A 21,940-nucleotide genomic window follows, 5' to 3' on the forward strand; every position below is an offset into this window, starting at 1 on the left:
AAATATTAGCATACAATTTATTCAGTTTTAATTCATCAGATCCTTTCCTTCAAAATAAGCTCATCTCATATATAGACTGAAACTGTGTGGCCACCCACGTACTTCCTCATAAAAGCAAATAATCACCGCACTACCCGCCTGGTTGGTTTATGAGAGAGCAGTGGTGTGCGTCATCAGGAGTAGCATGTACTCTCAGGCTGTGCATCACTTTCACATAGTCAGAACATCTGTCTGCATTATGGAAATAACAGACTCTCAAGGTGGAGGTGTGGGTTGTTTAGAGATTTGTTCTGAGAGTCAGGAAGTTACCCTCTTTTCTGTATCTGGAGATGAGTGCAGCCATATAAAAGAGCCTCTTGTTTTGTTTGTTGGTTTCTTTTTTAAAATTTGTGGTTTTTTACAATACAGGTGTGTTTATGGGACCCACAAATATGCCATTTACCTCACAAGCAGCAACTACATTTCAAGGTTTTCCTTCCATGGGCGTGCCAGTGCCTGCAGCTCCCGGTCTTATAGGAAATATGATGGGACAGAATACAAGCATGATGGTGGGCATGCCCATGCCCAATGGGTTTATGGGAAACACACAGACTGGAGTGATGCCACTTCCTCAGAATGTTGTTGGCCCTCAAGGAGGAATGGTGGGACAGATGGGTGCACCACAAAGTAAGTTTGGCCTGCCACAAGCTCAGCAGCCTCAGTGGAACCTTTCACAGGTAGGGCTCATAAACTACCATCTCAAAGTCCAAGAAACCATGTGTATATTCTGAGTAGTTTGTTTGAAATCTAATGATGTAGCAAAAGAATTGAATAAAGATAAGTTTGATCAGATCCAAATGTTTATAGATGTCATGAGGTTTTATCAGATAGATAAATGACTCACTATCACTACCACCATCCTTATTTTAAGAATATTCTGTAAATAAGTGTTAGGATTTTCCTTTTCCCATTTTGGCCTGTAACAGAGTTATAATAGTGAACATGCCTAATCTACCATTACCAGCTAGAAGTTATCTTTGGCAGCATACAAGAGACACCGCACTCTGATATCTGCCACCTGTCAGGCTTGGTACCAGCTTTACTCAGCTCCTGGGTGGGGTCTTTTAGTCGTCCACCTAGGCCAGTCTGTCTTCACTAGTAAGCGTGGATCATTTTTGGTTAGCTCTTACCAATGAGAAAGAAATCCAGCTTCATATTCTCAAAGTACAGTTTTATGAAGGATCAAAGCTGTCTCTGTCATATGGTTACTGCTTATGGATTTATGAGGAGCATCCATTGGCTCGAGAGTACCTATGATAATAAAAACTCTGCTTGCCTCAGGTATCACTGACAAATTCCATGTCTCTCTGGGATAGTTTAAGTCAAGGAGTACCATTTCTGAATTAAATGCTCTTCTGACTTCTCTGCAGCCTTCAGAGGCTTTTGAGTTAAATGTTCTGGTTCTCATTCCCTTTCCTGCATCTTAGTGTCTTGGTTCCTGTAAGACCAGCAGCTTTACCTTCAGAACATTGATTTCTAACAAACATTAGAAAAATCACCAAATATCTTAGAATTGTGGTTTACAGGAGTACATAAAGCTCATGTGTGCGCACTGCAAGCCTTGAAACTTGTAAGTGCTGGCCGGGCGTTAGTAATCGCTGTTCTGTTGCCAAGATGCTGAAGTTCACTCAGCTCAGGTTAAATTACAGTGAGCCAGTGAAAAATCGCAGCCCTTGTCAGCAAGGCCATGATAGTGTCTGTGAGCAGAAGTGAAGATGTGATCTGCCTGCCTTAAGACACATTGGAACACTGGTGTGGTTATTGTGTCTTACAAAAACCCTGCAAAAAGAACAAAAGATAACAGTGATCATAGATTTGGAACTGTATTGTGGAAAATCCTACCTTGCCTGCTCTGTCATCAACCTTCGTAGTGAGAGAACCACTGGGCTAGATAAGAGGCAGATAAATATACTGGACTCTAGCCTGGAAGAAAATTACATGTAATCTTTTATTTTATAGGATATAAAATTTAATTTTAGCTGTTAAAACACATGCTATGACATTTTTAGTGTGAAAGTGTATTAAATCCACTTAGCATGCTAATAGAGAATACAGGTATTTTGTAAATGTTAGGATAATTTTAGGATGTTTTAATTTCTCAAATTTCTCCGTTCAGGAAATACTCTCATAGTTGAAAGAGTCCATTGACTTATATACTCAGAAACAAATTAGAGGATTACTTTGGTATTCTTTTCAATTGCTGTTAATCTTTGGGATAAAAATTTAAATACAGAAAGTGAACTAAGTATGGATTACTTCATAAGCAGTGCTTAAACACATAAGCAGTGCTTAAACACAGGAAAAAATAAAGAACAAGGTTATTCTTGAATCAGTAGAGAGATATTTGGGCATGGTCTACTTTACTTCTGTGTTTTGACTAAATTTTACATTAATGATGAAAAGTTTGGTTGTAGCTAAAGAATTAAGAATGAAAAGTGAGTAATCCTTGTCAACTAAGCTTTTTATATGTTTCACAGATGAATCAGCAAATGGCCGGCATGAGTCTCAGTAGTGCAAACCCTACTACAGGTTTTGGCCAGCCCCCCAGCACCACAGCAGGGTGGTCGGGCAGCTCATCGGGGCAGACTCTGAGCACACAACTGTGGAAGTGAAAAGCTGCAACAGAGTTTCATCCAAATCCAACACCCGACATTCCTCGCTGCAAAGGCATCTAGTTCCCGTTTATTCATGTACATATGTATTTTCCTTTCCCCCATTTGTTCACATGAAGAATTACCTGATTGACCTTGTTGGTCTGTGCTGATTAAATCTGATGTGAAAGCAGGTTGAGAAACCATCTTCTGTGGAGGGCAGCTTTGCTCATATTTCCCATGATGTCATAGCCACATTGAGAAGCTGCTCAGTTAACTTGCATAATCGGTTTTATTCTCAAAATTATAGCTCTAATGTTTGCATATAAGGGAAGTAGTTATCATGTTAGTAATACTTCTAACAGTATAAACCCCACCCCCAAATTAGCCAGTAATCCTGTAGGAAGGTACTGTATGATCAAATGTTTAATCATATAAATAGAACGTAAATGTATCACTGAGCACTGTTTTCTAGTGTATCAAATTCTTTTACTCATCACTCACTTCACTGTGCTGTTGTTTCGATGTGCTTAACAGGGAACGTGATTAGTGAAAGGAAGATAAACCTGGATGTTACTGTAAAACTTAGTGTTTCAAGAATTCAAATTTTCGCTGCCTCTTGTAATTTGGACCTCTTCTCATGTACATAGTGCTAATAAGAAGACCCTTTTTCTGCACTATATGCACACAGGGTAACTAAAACAAAGCCACTTTTAATCCTTGAAGGTATATCCAGGTTTATGACAGTTATTGTGTTTACATTTTATGGTGCCTAGTATTGACAAAATGTTATTTCCCTATATTAAACAGATGAATCCACACTTTTCTATTTGTGGGTTTTATTTCCTTCAGTGTACAATGCCAAGAGTTGGGACTGTTTAGTTGACAAAATACTCATGGATCAGGTTCTAAGACCTATTCCATCAATTATGAGATGGCTTGAGGAAGGGAGGGAGCAGCAGGACAGGAGATACTCAGAATTTTCCCCAGTGTCCTGTAGCTTCAGTGTACAAATATCTTCCCAATTAGCTTTAGAGAACACATGCAGAACAAATGAAGACAACACATTTTGTAGCATCCAGTTAGCTGTCTAAACAGATGTCCATCGGCTGACAGGAAGGGCTGAAGGAAAGGAACAATACCTGAATGAGCTGCAGCCTAAATTCCAGACTTCCTCTTCTACACCTGTGTCTTGGCGTCTACACCTCAATGTTCACTGTGTCCAGGTGGTACTTTGGCTCATTGGCTAGATTGACCTTCTCTGTCCGAGTGTGCCACACGAGAACCTACAGGGGAAGGGGATATTTTAAGCTGCAGAACTATCGACACTTGCTGTCCCACCACATGAAGGAGATGATAAGTACCTTGGTGCAGTTACTAGCTTTTGGTTCCAATTCTTCAACTGTTGTTATCTGCTTTAGAAAGTCAGATTCTTGCATGCCTGGCTGGGATCCACGGCGCTTAAATACAGCTTTAGGATTGGACAAGATGACTTGCAGACTCACGGCAAATCCTTTGTATTAAAGAAAAAGAATTACTGTTGTACTTTTTCCCATTGTAATTGTGGCTACGTCAAAAAGTACAAGATAACTATTATATGGTTAGATTTTGGTATTCAAACTTGAATAGGAGCATTGCTTGCTTACATTCTCAAAGAAAAATTAGTCACTGTGACTTTGTACACTCTGAGGATACCTACCTCAATATGAGTTCAAATCTGTTGATAATAAAAAGTAAATTCAGAAGCTGCTATCCTCAGAGAGGTCACCACGGCACCACATTTGATGCTCTGCATTATTGAGCTGAGGCGTTTCAGAAAGATGTCTCAACTATCCTTGAGGTGTTGGAGTGCTGGCCCAGCCTTCCTGCTTGCTTTTGACATCATTAATGTGCTTTATCATCACGGTCAGCACTGTTCCAAATGACTTGACATTGAGAAGATCAGAGATAGAGGTACTATGGTCATACAAAACGTAAGTATTACCTAACTTATAATCATTAGTTTTGCTCTTAAGCATGAAGGAAGTGAGCTTAGAAATCAGAACAGGCACTATTAAGTCATTTGGTAAATTTGGTTTTTGTATTTGAGTGTTTGTTTAAAAAGGATATTGCTTAATGGTAGAGCACTGGCCTCACATGTGTTGAAGCCCTGAGTTCAGCCTTCAGTGCTGCAAAGACAAAGAAGTATGAACTCCCTCCAGTGATTTGTTTATATGACAGAACTGTTAGGATTTAACCTGCTTTAATACATTCCTAATGCACGCCACAGCCAGCCACACATGTTTTAGAAGTCTGAAGCCCGTGACACAGAACTCAATGCCCTCCAGGAGCTGATGGGTTGAGAGCCAAGCCAGGGATGTCTCCATAGATAACTTTATGTCCTCTTTTCGGCAGTGGATTTCTGCTGCACAGAGCCAGGCCACATCCTGTCACGTGACTGACAGTAGTGGAAGAGCTGCGAGAAGACCACGCCCATCACCTCCAGGTGCCTGACTGGTCAGTCCTGCACCCTGAACCCTGCTGCTTCTTAGAAATAGTTAACTCTTAGCCACGCACAAACAGATGTGGTCTAGGAAGTGCTGAGTGAAGCAAAGTTTAACAAATCAGAAAACAACCCAGAACTCATAGAATGCCCTTCAGAATCCAGTGTCCTCCACCAGATAGAAATACACCGTGCATGCTGTCTAGTAAGCAACACGAAATTTGGAATCCAGCCTTTTGGTTTTCACTAACTAGGTTCTTCCATTTGGCACACTGGCCAAGTCACTTCACCTTTGTTAACTGTATAATGTCCCCATTTCTGCAAGGGAAATATGAAAGCTCAACCTTGGTATTAGTGTAGGGTAAAGATCCTCCTGATGCAGAGGACTGCAGTGTGCAAACAGAAGTGTCACTGTGAAAAGTACCGAGGGCTGGGTAGAACCAGCCACCACTCAGAGCTGCGGAAATCAGAGTAGACAGGTGAAGGGCTTGTGACAGTTCTGGGGCACAGAGCCAGGCCACATCCTGTCACGTGACTGACAAGACATCTCAATCTTCATCAGATACAGCTAGGTCAGCACAAGACTTGAGCAACACAACCAAAGCGTGAAGTTAATAAAGTGCCTTTTCTCGAGACCAAGTCAGATTGATGTTAATGGTTTTTTGCTGTCTTTCATGTGCTTCATCCTTTAAATGGAAGTCTGTCCTCACGCATACTGCTGTTTCTTTATATGGTTTCAAAGCACTGATTTTTATATCCCTATTTTCATATGCACACACAATGAGCCAAATTATGCATAAGTAATTCTGAAAATATGGAACCATTTAGGTCTGATTTCCTTCATTGTCCCCTAAGATGTTAAACTCATCATCTGCAGCCCTGAAAGATTCAGATTAAGTAACTATTTTCTGCACTTCCCTGGTTCAGGAATATCTTGTAGCAGTGTAGAGCTACTTGGTAAAATGAAGCACAGGTCACAGCTAGTCCTGAAGCCACCACTGTTTCTGCTGGGTACCCTCTTGTTCTCACTGGAGAATGAGAGAGACCTGAACAGCAGTACTCTCAAAGACCTTAGGGAGTGGCTTGGTCCGGGAACAAAACAACCTCCTTTCTAACAAAGGGGCCAGAGGGAGAGAGAACATAATCCAGATGTTCTTCATTCATTTACCTCAGCTGGCTCTGCCCATTCTCCACTCAGGAAGCAGGTCGCAGCCAGCAAGCAGTCATCATCAGGGAAGTAAGCCAAACTGAATTGCTTCAGGGAAACCCACTGCCCGGATGAGATGCCAGGGAGAAGCTAAAGTGGTCTCCCTTGGAAATGGGCCGAACTTTTAGCTCCTGACCATTGATGTTCAGTCTATATGGGTGTCTTGGGTTTTCTTCAGTTTTGCTCAGATTCGTGCCTCAAACATGTTTATCTTCAGAGACTGGTTTAGCTTTAGAGGTACTGCTCTGTGTTTGCAGGTATTAGGGTCCTGACAGAAACCATAGGAGTAGGGTTTTCTGTCTGGGTTAGTTACAGAACAATGTGCTATGCCAGCGAAAAATGACGATTTGCTGTGTATGTTGGGCTTCTTAACATCCAACGATAGGGAGGAAGAACATATATTCCCTAATAGGCAGAGGGAAGGGCTTGCCTCAATAGACTACATGCTTACTGAATGCTGGCTGGAAACAAGGTGGAACCTTAGTATCCAATCTATTTAATTTTTGGATAAAATAAAACCACAGGGGAATTGGAGAATAGATGCCTCATTGGCTAAGAACAGTTGGTCTTTTAGGGGATCCACATTCAGTTGCCAGCACTCACATGGGATCAAAACCATCTGTCGGTCTGGTGTCAAGGCTCCCACACCCTCTGATTTCTGCAGGCACCAGACATGCACACGTGTTCACATACATACATGCAGGCTTAGTTTTTTTTTTAAGCCAAAGGATTACATAAACAAGGAAAGTATTCAGACATTGGGAGTGAAACACATATGTTACAGCTCTCAGAAAATAGATAAATGTTAGCCCTAAAACTGCCAAAGCTTCTCTGAAGAGGCCACTCCACAGGCAAGGAATCCCCAAACTCTACAGTCTGCTTTAGTGGACGACTTAGAGCTTGAAGAAGCCATAGCAGATATCTGCAGAGCCAAACGCTGTGCTAGTGGTTAGAGGTTGTTCTCAGACCTTCAATGTGATCAGCTGATGCCTGCAAAAGTCCCCAGGCCAAGTAGAGGTCTAGAAAGGAGCAGGTGGATCAGTTATAGTGACTCACTTAGCCAGGTAACAGTTGCATTCTCAGCAAGAGCACAGCATCCTAATAGTACCTTACCTGCAGCACCTGCATGGAACATGGAGATGGCTGGCTAGTGCAGGGTCACATTAGCTCTGAAAGCTCAGATGCTCCTGCCTAAATTTAAAAACAAGTCTTGAAGAGATAAAAGTGCCTCCAAATAACTTGATCATGTCCCAGTACAAAGTTCAAAAATATGTACATATTTATAATGCAGCATATGTTATGTGTATATGCTCATACTACATATATATGTATATCAATATTACCCAACAATTTGAAATTCAAAATGTCTCAGAACCGCTCTTTCTGTCTCTTTTGAAGAGGTAGCTACTGTTTCTCCCTCCCCCCTTTACCCCTCCTTCCCTCCCTCCCTCCCTCCCTCCCTCTCATCTTCCCCCTTCTACCCTTTTTCCTTCATAACCCACTAAACTTGTCTCTGAAAATAAAAAAAGGTCTCAGAACCAAAACTTCCTGGTGTACAAAGAAGCAGGAAAATGACATAACCAAAGAAATAAATCCAGAAATGATAAAGATGATCGAATTATAGAGTATAATGAATATGCTCATTATATTATAAATGTTTTCATATTCAAGAAAACTGAAGAGATGGGAGAGATAAGAAAGGGCCAAGGTCTTCTTAGTAATAAAAATACAAGAAGATGTAAAGTGTCCTGGGTAGAATTAACATGAGATATTAAAGAATAAAAGATCAGTAAAGAACAAATAACAAAAAAATAGAATAAAATAAAAATAAGACTAGTGTTTTGAGCATTGGAATGAAACATGAGAGGAAGACAAAAATAGATGAAGAAATGATGACTGTTTCCAGCCTTCAGTGAAGTTATGTAAAGCCTGAGTCACCCTGTCAGACAATGTAACCTAAATGAAGACCGCTCCAACCATAATAGCACTTTACCCAATCTTCACACGTGAATGTTCTCAAATCACAGAAGTCATAAACCAATTCCCCCCAAAACTTAGAACAATTCAAGTTACATAAAGTATGCTGTCTCTAATGTGATAGAATTGAAAAGAATAACAAACCTAAGTTTCAAATATTTGGAAACTGTTGGTAAATTACAGGTCACATAAATCAAGGGAAATGAGAACAAAACATGAAAGTCTGAATCTAATATAGTACACGGGAAATTATTGTGGCACACATGTGTGAACATGTGTGGGAGGTAGAACTGTGTATACGGGTGTGGAGGTCAGAGGAAAATGTTGGGGAACAGAGTCTCTCACTGAACCTGGAGTCGACCAACTGGCTAACTGGTTGGCTGCAAACCCATCAGATCCTCCTGTTTCACCTCCCTCCTGTCTTGGACTTCTAGGCATGTGCCACCACATACAGCTGCTTACACAGATGCTAAGGATCCAAACTCCAGCCCCTGTGCCTGTGCAGTGAGTACTTGACTCATTGAGCCATTACCATCCCAATTCCAAAAATCATTTTTTAAATACAAGGCATCACTGTGCTGTCCAGATGCTCCAATAGACTAGTTTGAGACTTCCTGCCTTAGCCTTCTAAGTAGCTAAAACTATATCGAACATTCCGCCAAGCAACAAATATAATTTTCAAAAATATCTTTAGATGCTAAACTAGAAAGATGAGGTCCCACTTTTAGAAAACTACAAAACAAAACCCAAGTCCTGAAGTACTATTAATGTAACAGCAGAAATCAGGAATAGAAAAATGTGCAATAAAGTCCGCTTCTTTGGGAGAAGAAAACTTGACTGTGGTGGTATGAATGAGAAATGTCTCCCAAAAATGCAGACATTTGAACTCTTGGGCTGCAGTGGCACTGCTTGGGAAGGATCAGGAGACAAGGTCTTGCTTAGCAGTGTGTAACTAGGACAAGCTTGTAAGCGTACAGCCTCACCCTGCGTGTGTAGTTTCCCTGACTCTGAAAATGTGAGCTCCCAGAGCTGCTTGCTCCTGCCGCCAAGCCTGATGCTTGCTGCTGTACCTCCTCACCACAAAAGACTCCTATTCCTCTGGAATTGTTAAGACCGAATACACACTTCTCTAAGTTGCTTCTGGTCATGATGCTTTCTTATTACAGCAACAGAAAAGTAACGAATACACTGATAAACATCTTCCCATAACTTCTTGAGAAGTAGAAGGCACAAACCACCAATGCTGAGAGAACTCTAGTAACATGAATAACAAAAAGTATTAACTTTATGATAGAGATTTGGACACCTCAGACTAGAACAGACAAATTAAGAGACAAACTACAAAGCAACAGCCAATGAAGAATAGCCTACTATTGAAGGGAAGGGCACAGGCAGGCCACCTTGCAGTACTCCTTTATAGGGCCAGACAGCCTCACTGGCGAATCCCAGCAGTCTTTTCCCCTCACTTTGTATAGACACTAATCTTACAGGTCTTCTGCAGATCAAGCCCACTCCTGCTTCCTGTAGCATGACTTCTGGCAGCAAAGCCTTTATAATCTGATCACAGGACAGTAACCACCTTCTAAATCACTGGATCACTGACCAGCAGTACTGGACTCTTGACATACTTTTTTAAAACTTATTTTATGTGCATAGATATTATGCCTGCAGGTATATCTGCATGCCATATGCATGCCTGGTGCTTGCAGAGGCCCAAAGATGACATTGGATGTTCTGGAACTGGGATTAAAAGATGGTTGTGAGTCCTGCAGGTACTGAGAATCGAACCTGGGTCTTCTGGAAGACCTTAACTGCTTTTAACTGCCGAACCATCTCTCTAGCTCCTAGACATGCTATTTCAATGCTACTGATGGCAATTAATTTCTAATCTCCCTCTCCATCCACTGAAAAAGAATGATGATTTCAAATTCAAAATAAAACACATTCTCTCTCTCTCTCTCTCTCTCTCTCTCTCTCTCTCTCTCTCTCTCACACACACACACACACACACACACACACACACACTCGAGTCAGAACTTGTTGGAAAAAGGAAGGTACATGTAGTACCTCTGCTTCTCATAGCATACATACACACACATACACACAGTCATTAAAATGATGTCTTAGTCATTGTTCTTGCTATGGAGAGACATTATGGCCAAGACATTTTTTTAAAAAAATAAAAGAAACCATTTAATTGTGGACTTGCTTACAGTTTCAGAGGCTAGTCCACTATCATCATGGCAGGAAGCATGGTGGCATTCAGGCAGACGTGGTTCTGGAGAAGGAGCTGAGAGTTCTACACCCTTGACCCATAGGGAGAGATGGAGAAGGAGGAAGGGAGGGAAGGAGAGAGAGAGAGAGACAGAGAGAGACAGAGAGAGAGAGAGAGAGAGAGAGGGAGAGAGAGGGAGAGGGAGGGAGGGGAGAGGGAGGGGAGAGGAGGGAGGAGAGAGGACTGAGACTGAGAGGGGAGAGGAGAGGAGAGGAGAGGAGGGGAGGGGAGGGGAGGGGAGAGGAGGGGAGAGAGGACTGAGACTGAGCTGGGCCTGTCATGGGCTTTTGAAACCTCACAGCCCATTCCCAGTAACACACTTATTCCAAAAGGCCATACTTCCTAATCCTTCTAAACCTTTCAAATAGTGCCACTCCGTTAAGCATTCAAACATAAGAGCCTATGGGGGCCATTCTTACTCAGCCACTACAAATGGTATGCCTAGGTATTCCCAACTTTGGGCACCAATCTTTAAAGAACTATTCTTGCCATTGCCTTCTCCTGGCCTCTGTAGCATAATCATTTTAACCTATAAATATAAGAATTGATTACCTGGCTGCCAATTATATTTCACTAATCTATATACTCAACATATGGTAGGTACACACGTACATGTAGGTGCACACACATGTGCCAGTGGAGGCCAGAGGTCAGTCTTGGATGTTCCTTTTCAGAACTTCCATCTTATTTCCTAATGCAAGGTCTTATGATTTGGAAGGACCTGGAGCTTTCTGGTTACATCAGATTGGCTTGCCAGCAAGTACTAGAGATCCATCTCTCTCCACCTCCCCAGCTCCGGGTTACAAAGTGAATGCCACCATACTTACACAGTTGTCATGGTGCCAAGGATTAACCTCGGGTCCTGTGTTTGTGAGGCAAGCACTTTATGGACTGAACCGCCTCTCCAGGTCCTGGAATGGCAGATTTTAATCTGTAGGTAAAGACCCCTTTGGGACTTGAATGACCATTTCCCAGGGGTCACATATCAGATATCCCACATGTCAGATATTTACATTATGAGTCATAACAGTAGCAAAATTACACTTATGAAGTAGCAACAAAAAATTTTATGGTTGGGGGTCACCACAGCATGAAGAAGTATATTAAAGGCCACAGCACTGGGAAGGTTGAAAACCACTGTCCCAGAGTGTCTTTAAACTGAAGACACAGACTACATTTTCAAGTTGGGATGTGTAACCCCTGTAGCTTTGCAACCCCTGCCCCCACCACCAAGATTGTTTTAGCCATTCTGAACCTCTTGCTTTTCCTTATGAACTGGATGGCTCTCTCAAGTTCTACAAAAAGCACGACCGCAGTTTTGACCCATTATTCTGAAGCTATGGGCCAGTGTGAAGACTATCGCAATCTTCTCTGTTAGGTCTTCTAACCCATTAACACCAAGTCATTTCATTCAGTTCAGTTCTTTACTTCCACTGATTTAAGTTTCCATTGTACAGAGGTCTTGTACTTCATTTTAATATCTTATTATCCTTACCATAACTGTGAATGAAAAATAACAAAAATTTCTCATTTAACTTCTGACTGTTCTCTGCCACTGTGTCTAAAATATAACTGATTGCTTTTTTGTTTTAAGAGTTTAAGGTCTCCGTATGTAACCCTAGATAGCTTGTAACTTGCTACATGGACCAGGCTAGCCTGAAGTTCACAGAGATTTGCCTGCCTCGGCTTCCCAGTGTTGGGATTACAGGTGGCTCCCCATGCCCAGTTTATGTTTGTTCTCTGCATCCTGCAGCACAGGCGAGCTCATTGGTACCCCAGGGTTTTCTCATGCCAAAGTCCATCTCTGAGAGTTTTACTTCTCCCGTTCCTGTCTTCACCCAACTTGGTTGCTTTTCACTTTTCCTTGCCTGATTACTTTGGCAAAAACCTTCATGGACTTGTGAAAACAGTTGAGTAAGCCTTATCCTTGATCCCTGAGGGAAAATCTTGGAGGCGGAAGTGGCTAAGAATCTTCGCTCTGTGTTTTTCATAGATGGATGTCATCAAATAGAGGCAGTTTCCTTCCATTCCTAGTCTGGCTTTATTAGATTTATTTTTTATTTATGTGTCTGTGTATAGATATAAGAACGTGTATGCCGGTACCCACAGAGGCTGGAGTTACAGGTGGTTGTGGGTCACCTAACATGGATGCTGGGAGCCAAATTTGGGTCCTCTGAGTGAGCAGCATGTGCGCTACGTGAGTCATCTCTCCAGGTCCCTACCTAGTATTTTTATTATGAGAAATATTTAAATTTTGTTTACTGCTTTTAAAATTTTGTTTGTTTTCCCCTTATATTGACATATCTTATCAACATTGACTTTTATATCTGAGCTTGCATTTCTAGGGGTAATCCAATATGGTCATGTTTGAATGGCCGTGGCTGTTGTAGTTAGCAGTGAGAACAGATTACATTGTACACAGCAAACTCACGTAGGAGGTTTATTGGACACCGTGGTGGCAAGGGCATCATAACACGCCAGAAGGGCAAAGAGCAAGCAGACACATGCGGAAGAAACAAACACGGATAACCTTGCTTTGTAACAAACTCCTCTGGTAGCAGCTAATCCGGTTTTGAGAGAGCAAGAACTCTATGTTTTCTATGTTTCCATGGTTCTCCGCCTAACCATTCACACACCATTGTGTGACAAAGACATGCCGTGACAAAGGCTCCTCCCTAATCTGCCATGCTTGGCAAGCGAACAGAACTGCAGCGATACTTAACTTCTCATCCACTTTAGAATCATTTTCTTTGGAAGAGGAATGAAGAGGCACAGTGAGCCATAGTGTGGTTGTGTAGGTCTTTTTATTAAACTGCTCTAGAATCCTAACTGGAACCTCATGCTTGCTTCAAGGCACCTTCTCCCACCTTGCCTTTAACTATTGTCTACTTTCTTAAAACTCCTCAAAAACCACATAGCAGTCATTGTTCTCTGTGTGTGGGGGTGGGGTGAAGGGGAACCTATAGTACTTCTAAGGAGTACTTTAAATAGATAATTCACTTAAATCTCTAGTCTGAAGACAACAACAACAAAAGACACCACAATCATTGAAAGCAGCTGTCAGGGGGAACATGCATGGAAACTTGGTCCTGAGAGCCCCGTGTGAATTACAGAGCCTTAGCTAACTGAATTCTGCAAATGCCCATTTATGTTTTCTGAACAGGATAGCATTTGAAGCTTGGGAAGGAACTCCACTGGTTCAGAGACCCGTGGGAATGGAACCTATGCTGCCCTGTGAGGGGCCAATGCAATGGGCATGCATGCACGTGCACTTTTAATACTTTCTACGCCATTGTGTGAAGGGCCAATGCAATGGATATGCACTGGGCATGCAATGGGCATGCAATGGGCACGCAATGGGCATGCGTGCAAGTGCACTTTCATAGTTCCTATGCCATCCTGTGAGGGGCCAACACAATGGGCATGATTGCCAGTGCACTGTTGCTTTAACTGGCAGTAAAAAATAACCTACATTTTAGTTTGGAGGAATTAGAGATTTATGTTCCCCATTGTATTACTAAAATGGGTCACACTAAACTACTCTAAGCCAATCCAGAAAAACAAGAGCAGAGAAAAGACAAAGGAACTTGTGTCTGGTTCCAACCCCCGCTAACAGCAGTATAACCATTCCTAGTTTCTCAAGGGGTTCAGTGACAAAGCTGTTACACATGCCATCTCCAGCGGGAGCCTCGTTGGTTTCAGACTTTAAGCTGTAAGGAATTTCCTAATGACCTACTTTAATGAGGTGGCATGGCGTATAGGAGTCGCTGCAGGGAGACTTTTAATCCAGTGCTCCTGGGTTTGAATCTCGCCTTTGCCTCCTATTTAAAGTGCCTTGGTGAAGTGCTCTCAGTGTGCTGTGCCTCAGTCTCTCCAGGTGTAAAATGGAGATGTGGGCAGTTAATGCAAGTCACGCGTGCGTTGCTGAAGCTGAGGAATTGCCAGAATAGAAGGTCTTTCTTATCCCCAGGCCAGTTCTAAATTACTTATCTCCCAAATTATACTAAATAACAGCGATTTTCCATTTTTAATTTATTTTGGTCAATTCAATCATTCCAGAAAACCTTTACAGGTATGGTAGCACACACATATAATCTCAGCACTTGGGAGTGGGAGACAGGAGGACCAGGAGCTTGACGTGACCCTTGGCTACACAGCTAGTTCAAACCAAGGACCCTTTCTGAGTACATCGCTTGTCTTACCACTGATGGAGACACTGAGTTAGACACAGTCCTAACCCTCTGGGAACTCCTAGTCCTTCTAGGAATATTGAGACGAAATAGGGCCAGGTCCTCAATGCTACAGGAGAGGGCCCTGCAAATCCTGTGGGCATAGAACAGGGAGAGGCAGGGAGGGAGGTCTCAGAGGGGGAATTCTGAGGAGGATCTTGAAGCAGTTGAAGTCTCTACCCACACAGAGGAAGAAGTGAGGCTTGAGGCCAAGCACTAGTTTGGGCAACTGGGATGGGAGGCAAGGCTTTTTTTTTTTTTTTTTTTTTAATCATCCTAGGATTCTTCTTGTTCTGCAACAGGTTCTAGTAACTTATTGACTGATAATCAGTTTTAGGGAAATCCCTATGGGCGCAACACATAGCAGGCAGCGAATAGTTAGGGGTGTGGCAGCGACCCCAGGTGGTCTGGGGAAAGAGGAGCAGATAGGATAGATAGTGCACTGACTATGCCTATGCTAAACATATGCCTATGTTTAGCATAGGCATAGCACAGGCAGTAAGCAAGATCTGACGGGGAACTCGCACACTGCCGGCAAGGAGCATCTCACACCACAGACCTGAAAGGCCTTTTAGAGTCACTAGAAAACGAAGCTGGATGGACAGAGCTGACCCCTACCCAGGCAGGCCTATGGCTCCCCCTGGACATTTCCCATGGGCCTTCTCCTCAGTCTTGAGCATCAAAGTCAACTTGCCTTTTGCTCTGTGAAAACGCTTATCTCAGCCTCCTCAGTAAGGTCGCTAACAGCCTCAGAGCTACTGCATGCAAAAATCCCACGGCCCAAATCCTTCTTATCTTAACCTGTAAGAGCCTGAAGACATGTAGCCAAAGGAGCTTTGACATGGATGCCAGGGGGCCTCCTCAAGGCATTAATCCCCAGGAATATATCTTTCTCCATTTCTGCCTCCAGCTCAAACAAGCCCTGCGATTCTGATTAATGTGGGCTCAGTAGAGAGACTCCCTCCCAGGACTACAGAGGCAGTGCCTGCCATGCGGCATGGGCAGACATTCTCCAACCTGCGCTTCTATGAGCGCCTGAGGCCTTTGTGCCCCACAGTCTGCTCTGGACTAGCTGAGGTAGGGCTCCAGACCACAACTCGATGCTTCTTCAACATCAAGTGACCACGGTCTCCTCACCCCCTCTTCATCAGTATTAACATCTACTTTGTTATTTACTAATTCCTAGATTGCATTTTGAACTTGTACCAGATTTTTTCTGTGAGTGTGTATATGTGTGTGAACACATGGAGGTGAGAGACATGCACACATGGGAGCCAGAGGAGACCGTTAGGTATCCCGCTCTCTCTCTCTCTCTCTCTCTCTCTCTCTCTCTCTCTCTCCCCCCCTCTCTCTCTCTCTTTTCTCTCTCTCTCTCCTCTCTCTCTCTCCTCTCTCTCTCTCCTCTCTCTCTCTCCTCTCTCTCTCTCTCTCTCCCTCCCCCCCCTCTCCTTTCCTCCCCCTCTCACTGATACGGGGTCTCTCATTATCCCAGTGCTAGGCTGGTGGCCATCAATCCCCACTGACCCCTTTCTAAGCGTGCCTTTTAATAAGAACAACAGTTCCGGGCCTGAGAGCTGGCCCAGCGCTGAAGAGCAGGCACGGCTTTTTGCAGGGACTCGTTTGGTTCTAGTACCCACATTACACAGCTCACTATCACCAATAACTCCAGCTCCTGGGGCACCCCATGCCTCCTCTGACCTCCGCAGGGCCGCTGCACATGCCCACACATGGGCACACAGACACAGTCATAATTTAAAATAATCTTTGAAAAAAAACAACCCAATTTTGTTACTGTGCTTGACCTTGGGGCAATCCAGTCTCTTCACATTTATCCTGCTTACGTTTTGATTTATCTTAAACTGATCTGGTTATAAAACTTTCTCTTCTTTGGACTTTGAGTCTTTTTTTCCTTCCTTGAATACAAAAGCATATGCCTTTTAATCGACTGTATTACATTATATCTATATTTTTAAATATTTAAGGTCCAAAGAGTTAGCATTTCTTCCTTATCACGAATTCAATCATCCAATCTGTAATCAAATCTACACCCCCCCCCCAAGGAGTGCACATACGTGGTATTTACTGACTCTGCTTCCCCACCACAGGTGTTAGTACATAAGCATGCTCAATTTTTAATGGAAAACTTTATTTCCACACCACTTCTCTCTCTGAATTTTAACCGTTAGCTCCTTTGCAGCGCCGAAAGAAATGCCTGAGAGAAACTGCTTAAGGAGGGATTTTCCTTAGCTCGTGGTTGCAGAAGGCTCTGCCCACAGTAGCTCAGCACTGCGACTCCGAGTCTGAGTCTGAACATCAAGGCAGCCAATGTGTAGTGGAGGCAAAAGTGCTTTCGTCAGAGAGTCTGCAAAGCAGAGAGTGAAGGGGAGAGGGGCAGGGATAAGACAGACCCCAAGCGGCACGCCCAGGGACACACTCCCTTTGAGTAGACCCCACCCTCTAGTCTCCCTGGCTTGTAACAGTCCTGTTAGGAATCCCTGCATTTACTAACACACCACTGAGGCCAAGGCCCCATGATCCCATCAGTCTCCCACAGCCCGTCCGCTGCCAGGGGAGCTAGGGTACATGGCCTTTGGGATGTGTCAGATCCCACCCGAGTGCTTTAGACTTTACAGCCATGACAGATACTGTGTATCACTGGCCTCATTGCTCACTCCTGTCTGGTTTAACTATCTACCCCACCATGTTTGTTTGTTTGTTTTTTTCTTTTGACTTTGGCTCCTATACTTTTGCTAACTTTTCTTTGAGAAAGTGACGTTTTCACTGGATATAAATTTCTAGGGTTCATTTCCCCCTCAGAACTTTGGGCACCTTTTGCATCAATCTATATCACCTGTACCAGAGTCAGAAATCTGACACCAATCTGATGTCCCTCTCCCACTCTGGCACAGAAGCAGGGCTCCCCCAATTAAACTCTTGATCTTCCTTCCTTCCTTCCTCCCTCCCTCCCTCCCTCTCCCCCCTGCTTTTAAATCTAACACAATAGTTTTAAACTCAGGGTTTGTTTACTTATTAATTCATGGAACAAAAGTACACCCAGCAGGCACAGTGCTCAGAGAGGGAGAGCGGAGTGATCGAGGCCAGCTGGGACTGTAAGACATTATGATAACCCCACATACTGAGAACACCGTTGTCCTCCCACAGAGCTAGTATAGAAATTGGATAGTGGCTGGCAGGCCTCAAGAGCAGTGAAGCTGGTATCTGGAGGAGAGGGTAGACGGAGTGTGGAAAATCTGTTCCAGGTTGGGGGGGGGGATGTGTAAAGGCCTGTACTGGGTGGGGAGCACGGGCACTGCACCACCTGGGAGGCAAAGGAAGCCCCGACTGTAAAGTAGCCTGTTGGGTCAGCTAGGATCATCGGGTTGAGCAAAAATAGAAGCTGAGGATAGTTAGGAGGTTACTTGTAGTCTGAGTAAAAGAGGGCAACAGAGAATGGGATACAGTGTGGCGATGAGACGGAGAGCCAGGCAAGGGAAGTGTCTGTCTCTTAGAGGTGACAGAGCCCAAATTCAAACCTGGCAATGAGCCTCTTGTAGAACTCAAGCGTTAGAGTAAAAGGGTTTCTGTTTCTATCGATTTCTCACCCACTCAGTGTATTCATTTTCTGATCATGAGCTCTTACTGAACCTACTGGATTTGCACTAACCAGTTTCTCCATTTCCCACAGCTTTCTTTGTCTCTTGGCTGCCGTTCTATAGAGTTCGCAACAGTAACAGCCCATCCGCTCTTGTATATGGAGCCCTCCCAGCATCCCCAGGCCTGGAGCCACTGTGCTATGGCTGCATTTGGACTTAATGCTTTTGACTTACAAGGTCTCTTGCCTCTTGGTTGCCATGGGGAGGCCTTGGGTTGGAGACTCGGCACCCCAGGGGCAGAGCATCCTTGCCTAGTCTCTGGTGTTGTTTTCTCCTACCTGACAGCTATCGCTTTATGATTCCCCAGTCTTGAGAATCCCTGTGAAGATAGATAAGGAGAGATCAGAGTGTGACAGTTGGAGCTGGAAGGGGAGGAGAAGACGACACCGGGAGAGGTTAAAGGTACAAAATCACTGCCAGGATGACTAAGTCCCACTGTGGTATAGCCCAGAATGGTGGCTCTGGCTGACAATACGGTAAGGTACATTCCCAACAGCCACCAGGGAAACTCTGACAATCCCTCCATATTAGGCATTTTATTTTATTACTATGGTAAAACACGGTGACCAAGGCAACCTACGGAAGAGTTTATTTAGGCTTATGGTTCCAGAGGGTTAGTATCCATCCTGGTAGGGAATTGCAGCAGCAGGAGGTAGTCATGGCAACAGAACAGCCGAGAACTCCTATCTCAGACTGCAAGTAAGAAGCACACAGATTGTGGCTTTGAAACCTCAATGTGTGTAACCAATGACATGCTTCCTCTAACTAAGCCACACCTCCGCTCCCTCCCCAAAGAGTGCCGCAAAATGGGAGCCAAGCTTTCAAATGCCCGAGACTTTGGGTGCCATCTCCTTCAGACCATCGCGCCCCGCCACAGATGGTCTTCCAAGGAATATGCTAATTACTCCGACTTGGCTGTGACAAATTTGACACGTGTGCCAACTGTCACATTTTATCCTACAAACATGCACAATTCTGTGTCAATTACAGGTCACATATATTTCAAGGAGACCCTCTTGTATTCTCAGTGAAAGCAGGCAATCTCCACTTATGTGGCTGATTTTTCCCCGCTTCCTGAAAAGCACAATCAACCGCTCTCCTTTTGCTTTTCTGTTGAAGAGAAATCTATATAAATAACCCCATTGTGTACCCCAGGCTTGGCAATAAGGCCATCCTGACTGAGATTTCCAGAACTGACTCAGGGCAAGGCCTGGGCAGGGTCCAGGTGGAGCTGTGACCTAGAACAACTTGTGAACTGCAGGAGAGATGTGGTTATAGCTTCTAGCCACGTTCACAACCCATTCTTATCCCTGGTGACATCCTATAGCTACTACATAAGATAATACAACACAAATATATAGTCCCTGTATCAGCAGTAGGCCCACCCTCTAGATGTTTGGCCTAACCAATCATAAGCGGGTATCTTAGAATTTTGATGTGTAGCCCAATGAGACTGATGAATCAGACAGATCCTCGCTAGTGTGTCCTGCCATCCAACTCAGCATCTTTCCTTTTGAAATTTCCTTGTTAGGAAATAACGACAGTGTTGTCTCAGAACAAGCAATGGGGCGATAACCTTTCATTTGGATAAAATCCTTAGAGTGGTAGGGAAAGACGAGTTAAAATGAGTGAATTCAGCAAACACTTCCGCAGCTACCTGCAGGGACGGAAGCTTCCCCTTCTGGAGCCCTCTCCTAGTCTCTTTCACTGGCTGAGGTCGGGAGAACAGGGACACTCGCGCCACCTTGTGGCCACATGAAGAAGTGTAGGATTCCAGCGGGGAAACAGGTGAAGAGGAAGTCTATGATCTCCCAGAGAAAATCATTACTGCATCATTGATGAGCCTGGCACAGGGACTAGAAATTGGCTGCCAAACACAGGAAGACAGGGGGACACTGTGTACTCGGTCTGAAGGTAACCCATGCCATTCTTGATGACTTGCCTATCCGATCGATAACTGGGCGGGGATGGCAGTAGTTGGTGGTGGTTATGGTTATGAAGTGAGCTACTAGAGTGTCTGGGTTTGGGTGGCTGTGGCTGCCTCTGGAGGAGAGCACTGCCTAAGTTTAACTTACGAAGACAATGCAGAGAGATGTGGCGGCCACCGCAACCAGTCTACATGCCAAAGAAAGACTGACATCCATGCCAGCCAGCTCCTGGTTTAATCAGACAGAACAAGATTGGGTATTTTTTTTTTTTTTGGAGACAGGGTTTCCTCTATGTACCCACACTGAGTGTCCTAGAATTCACTCTGTAGATCAGGCTGGTCTTGAACTCATAGAGATCCGCCTGACTCTGCCTCCTGGGTGCTGGGATTAAAGGTGTGCGCCACCGCCGCCTGGGCAGAACAAAGATCTTCATTCTAATTATTTATACGAATAACTGCCATAAACGCTCTAATAGATCTGAGACATAAGCTGTATCTGCAGATGTTCCTGGAAAATGAGGGCGGTGGAAAAGAACGACACTTCTTCCTATGACTCAAGCAGACAAATGAGAAGTCTTTTAACTCCTGAGCACATCAACAACCAAATGCATGTCCGCATTTCCCTGACCATTCACGGGGGCAACCAGGATCAGAGAAGCAGATTTAAATGTTATAAATGGCTTTTGCAAGCTTGCATGCTTTTGTTTGTTTGATTCCTCAGCTGGGAAATTATAAAAATGAACGCATACCTGCTTCTGAACAACTCTTTATAATGATCCTTTATGGTTCTGTTCTCTTATTGATCACTCTCTTCTTGGGGTATTTAATCCGAAGCCAGGGCCAACATTTATCTCATCACAGCAGCCTGCATGCTGAGCAACTCACGGAATGATAATGAGCAAGGAGCCGGCAGAGAAAGGAAGTGTGTGGGTCCAAAGTGGAGTTCGTGTGCTCTGAAGTTACCGACTTTGGACTGAGCTGAAAAAGCCGAATGCAGGCGTCGATTCTGACATCAGCAGGTGCATCTGCATGTACAGTCCCATCCGGACACACCACCACCCAGAGGGCAAGCGGTACAACCCCCATCGATAGATCAGGAAACAGGCCATGGTCTGAGTTAGATCTTTACCATGTGCAGCGGGCTGATGCCCAGGGAGGACCTGGGGGGTCAGTGCCCCGCCTACCAGGGGGTCAGTGCCCCGCCTACCAGCAGCTGCCTCAAGGATCTGCCAGCTGTAGTGATCAGAGTGCCAACCCGAGTCATCGAAACAAATCAGTTGACCTCTAAGTCACCCTCATCGTAGTTCTTGGTGAAGGCACAGAACACCCACTGGGTGCTTACAGAGTTCTGCTAGGTGCTCACCTGCTAGGTCTTAAGAAGGATTTCATTTTCTCCACAGAGAAAATACAGGCTCAAAGAGATCAAAGACTGGGGTCCTCTGACTGCAAGTGGGATTTGAGGCCATGTGGGAAGCCTGCCTCTGTAGCTACAAGGACATAACTGATTCCCGCTCTTAATCACTTAATCCCCATACAAGTTACTGATCATGTCTAGTTGAA

General features: G+C 44.1%; 2 protein-coding genes across 3 annotated transcripts in view; one reads left to right on the forward strand and one right to left on the reverse strand.

Annotated features, from left to right (window-relative positions):
• The window catches only part of Smap1 (small ArfGAP 1), an 84,534-nt gene extending 81,085 nt beyond the window's left edge, over positions 1-3,449 (forward strand). For both annotated transcript variants that reach the window (XM_041655573.1, XM_041655574.1), the window contains 2 exons: positions 409-716; positions 2,517-3,449. In XM_041655573.1, coding sequence (XP_041511507.1) covers positions 409-716; positions 2,517-2,651 — 443 coding nt within the window. In that variant the 3' untranslated portion in view covers positions 2,652-3,449. The remainder of the gene's footprint in view (positions 1-408; positions 717-2,516) is intronic.
• A 134-nt stretch (positions 3,450-3,583) lies between these two features.
• B3gat2 (beta-1,3-glucuronyltransferase 2) overlaps positions 3,584-21,940 on the reverse strand; it is a 77,474-nt gene continuing 59,117 nt past the window's right edge. The window contains exons 3-4 of the mRNA XM_041655575.1: positions 3,995-4,143; positions 3,584-3,916 (exon numbers count right to left, since the gene is read on the reverse strand). Coding sequence (XP_041511509.1) covers positions 3,830-3,916; positions 3,995-4,143 — 236 coding nt within the window. The 3' untranslated portion in view covers positions 3,584-3,829. The remainder of the gene's footprint in view (positions 3,917-3,994; positions 4,144-21,940) is intronic.

This window comes from Microtus oregoni, unplaced genomic scaffold, assembly GCF_018167655.1.
Source record: "Microtus oregoni isolate MIOR12 unplaced genomic scaffold, Mior012 000007F_ref0000211, whole genome shotgun sequence".
NCBI classification, from domain to species: Eukaryota; Metazoa; Chordata; class Mammalia; order Rodentia; family Cricetidae; genus Microtus; species Microtus oregoni.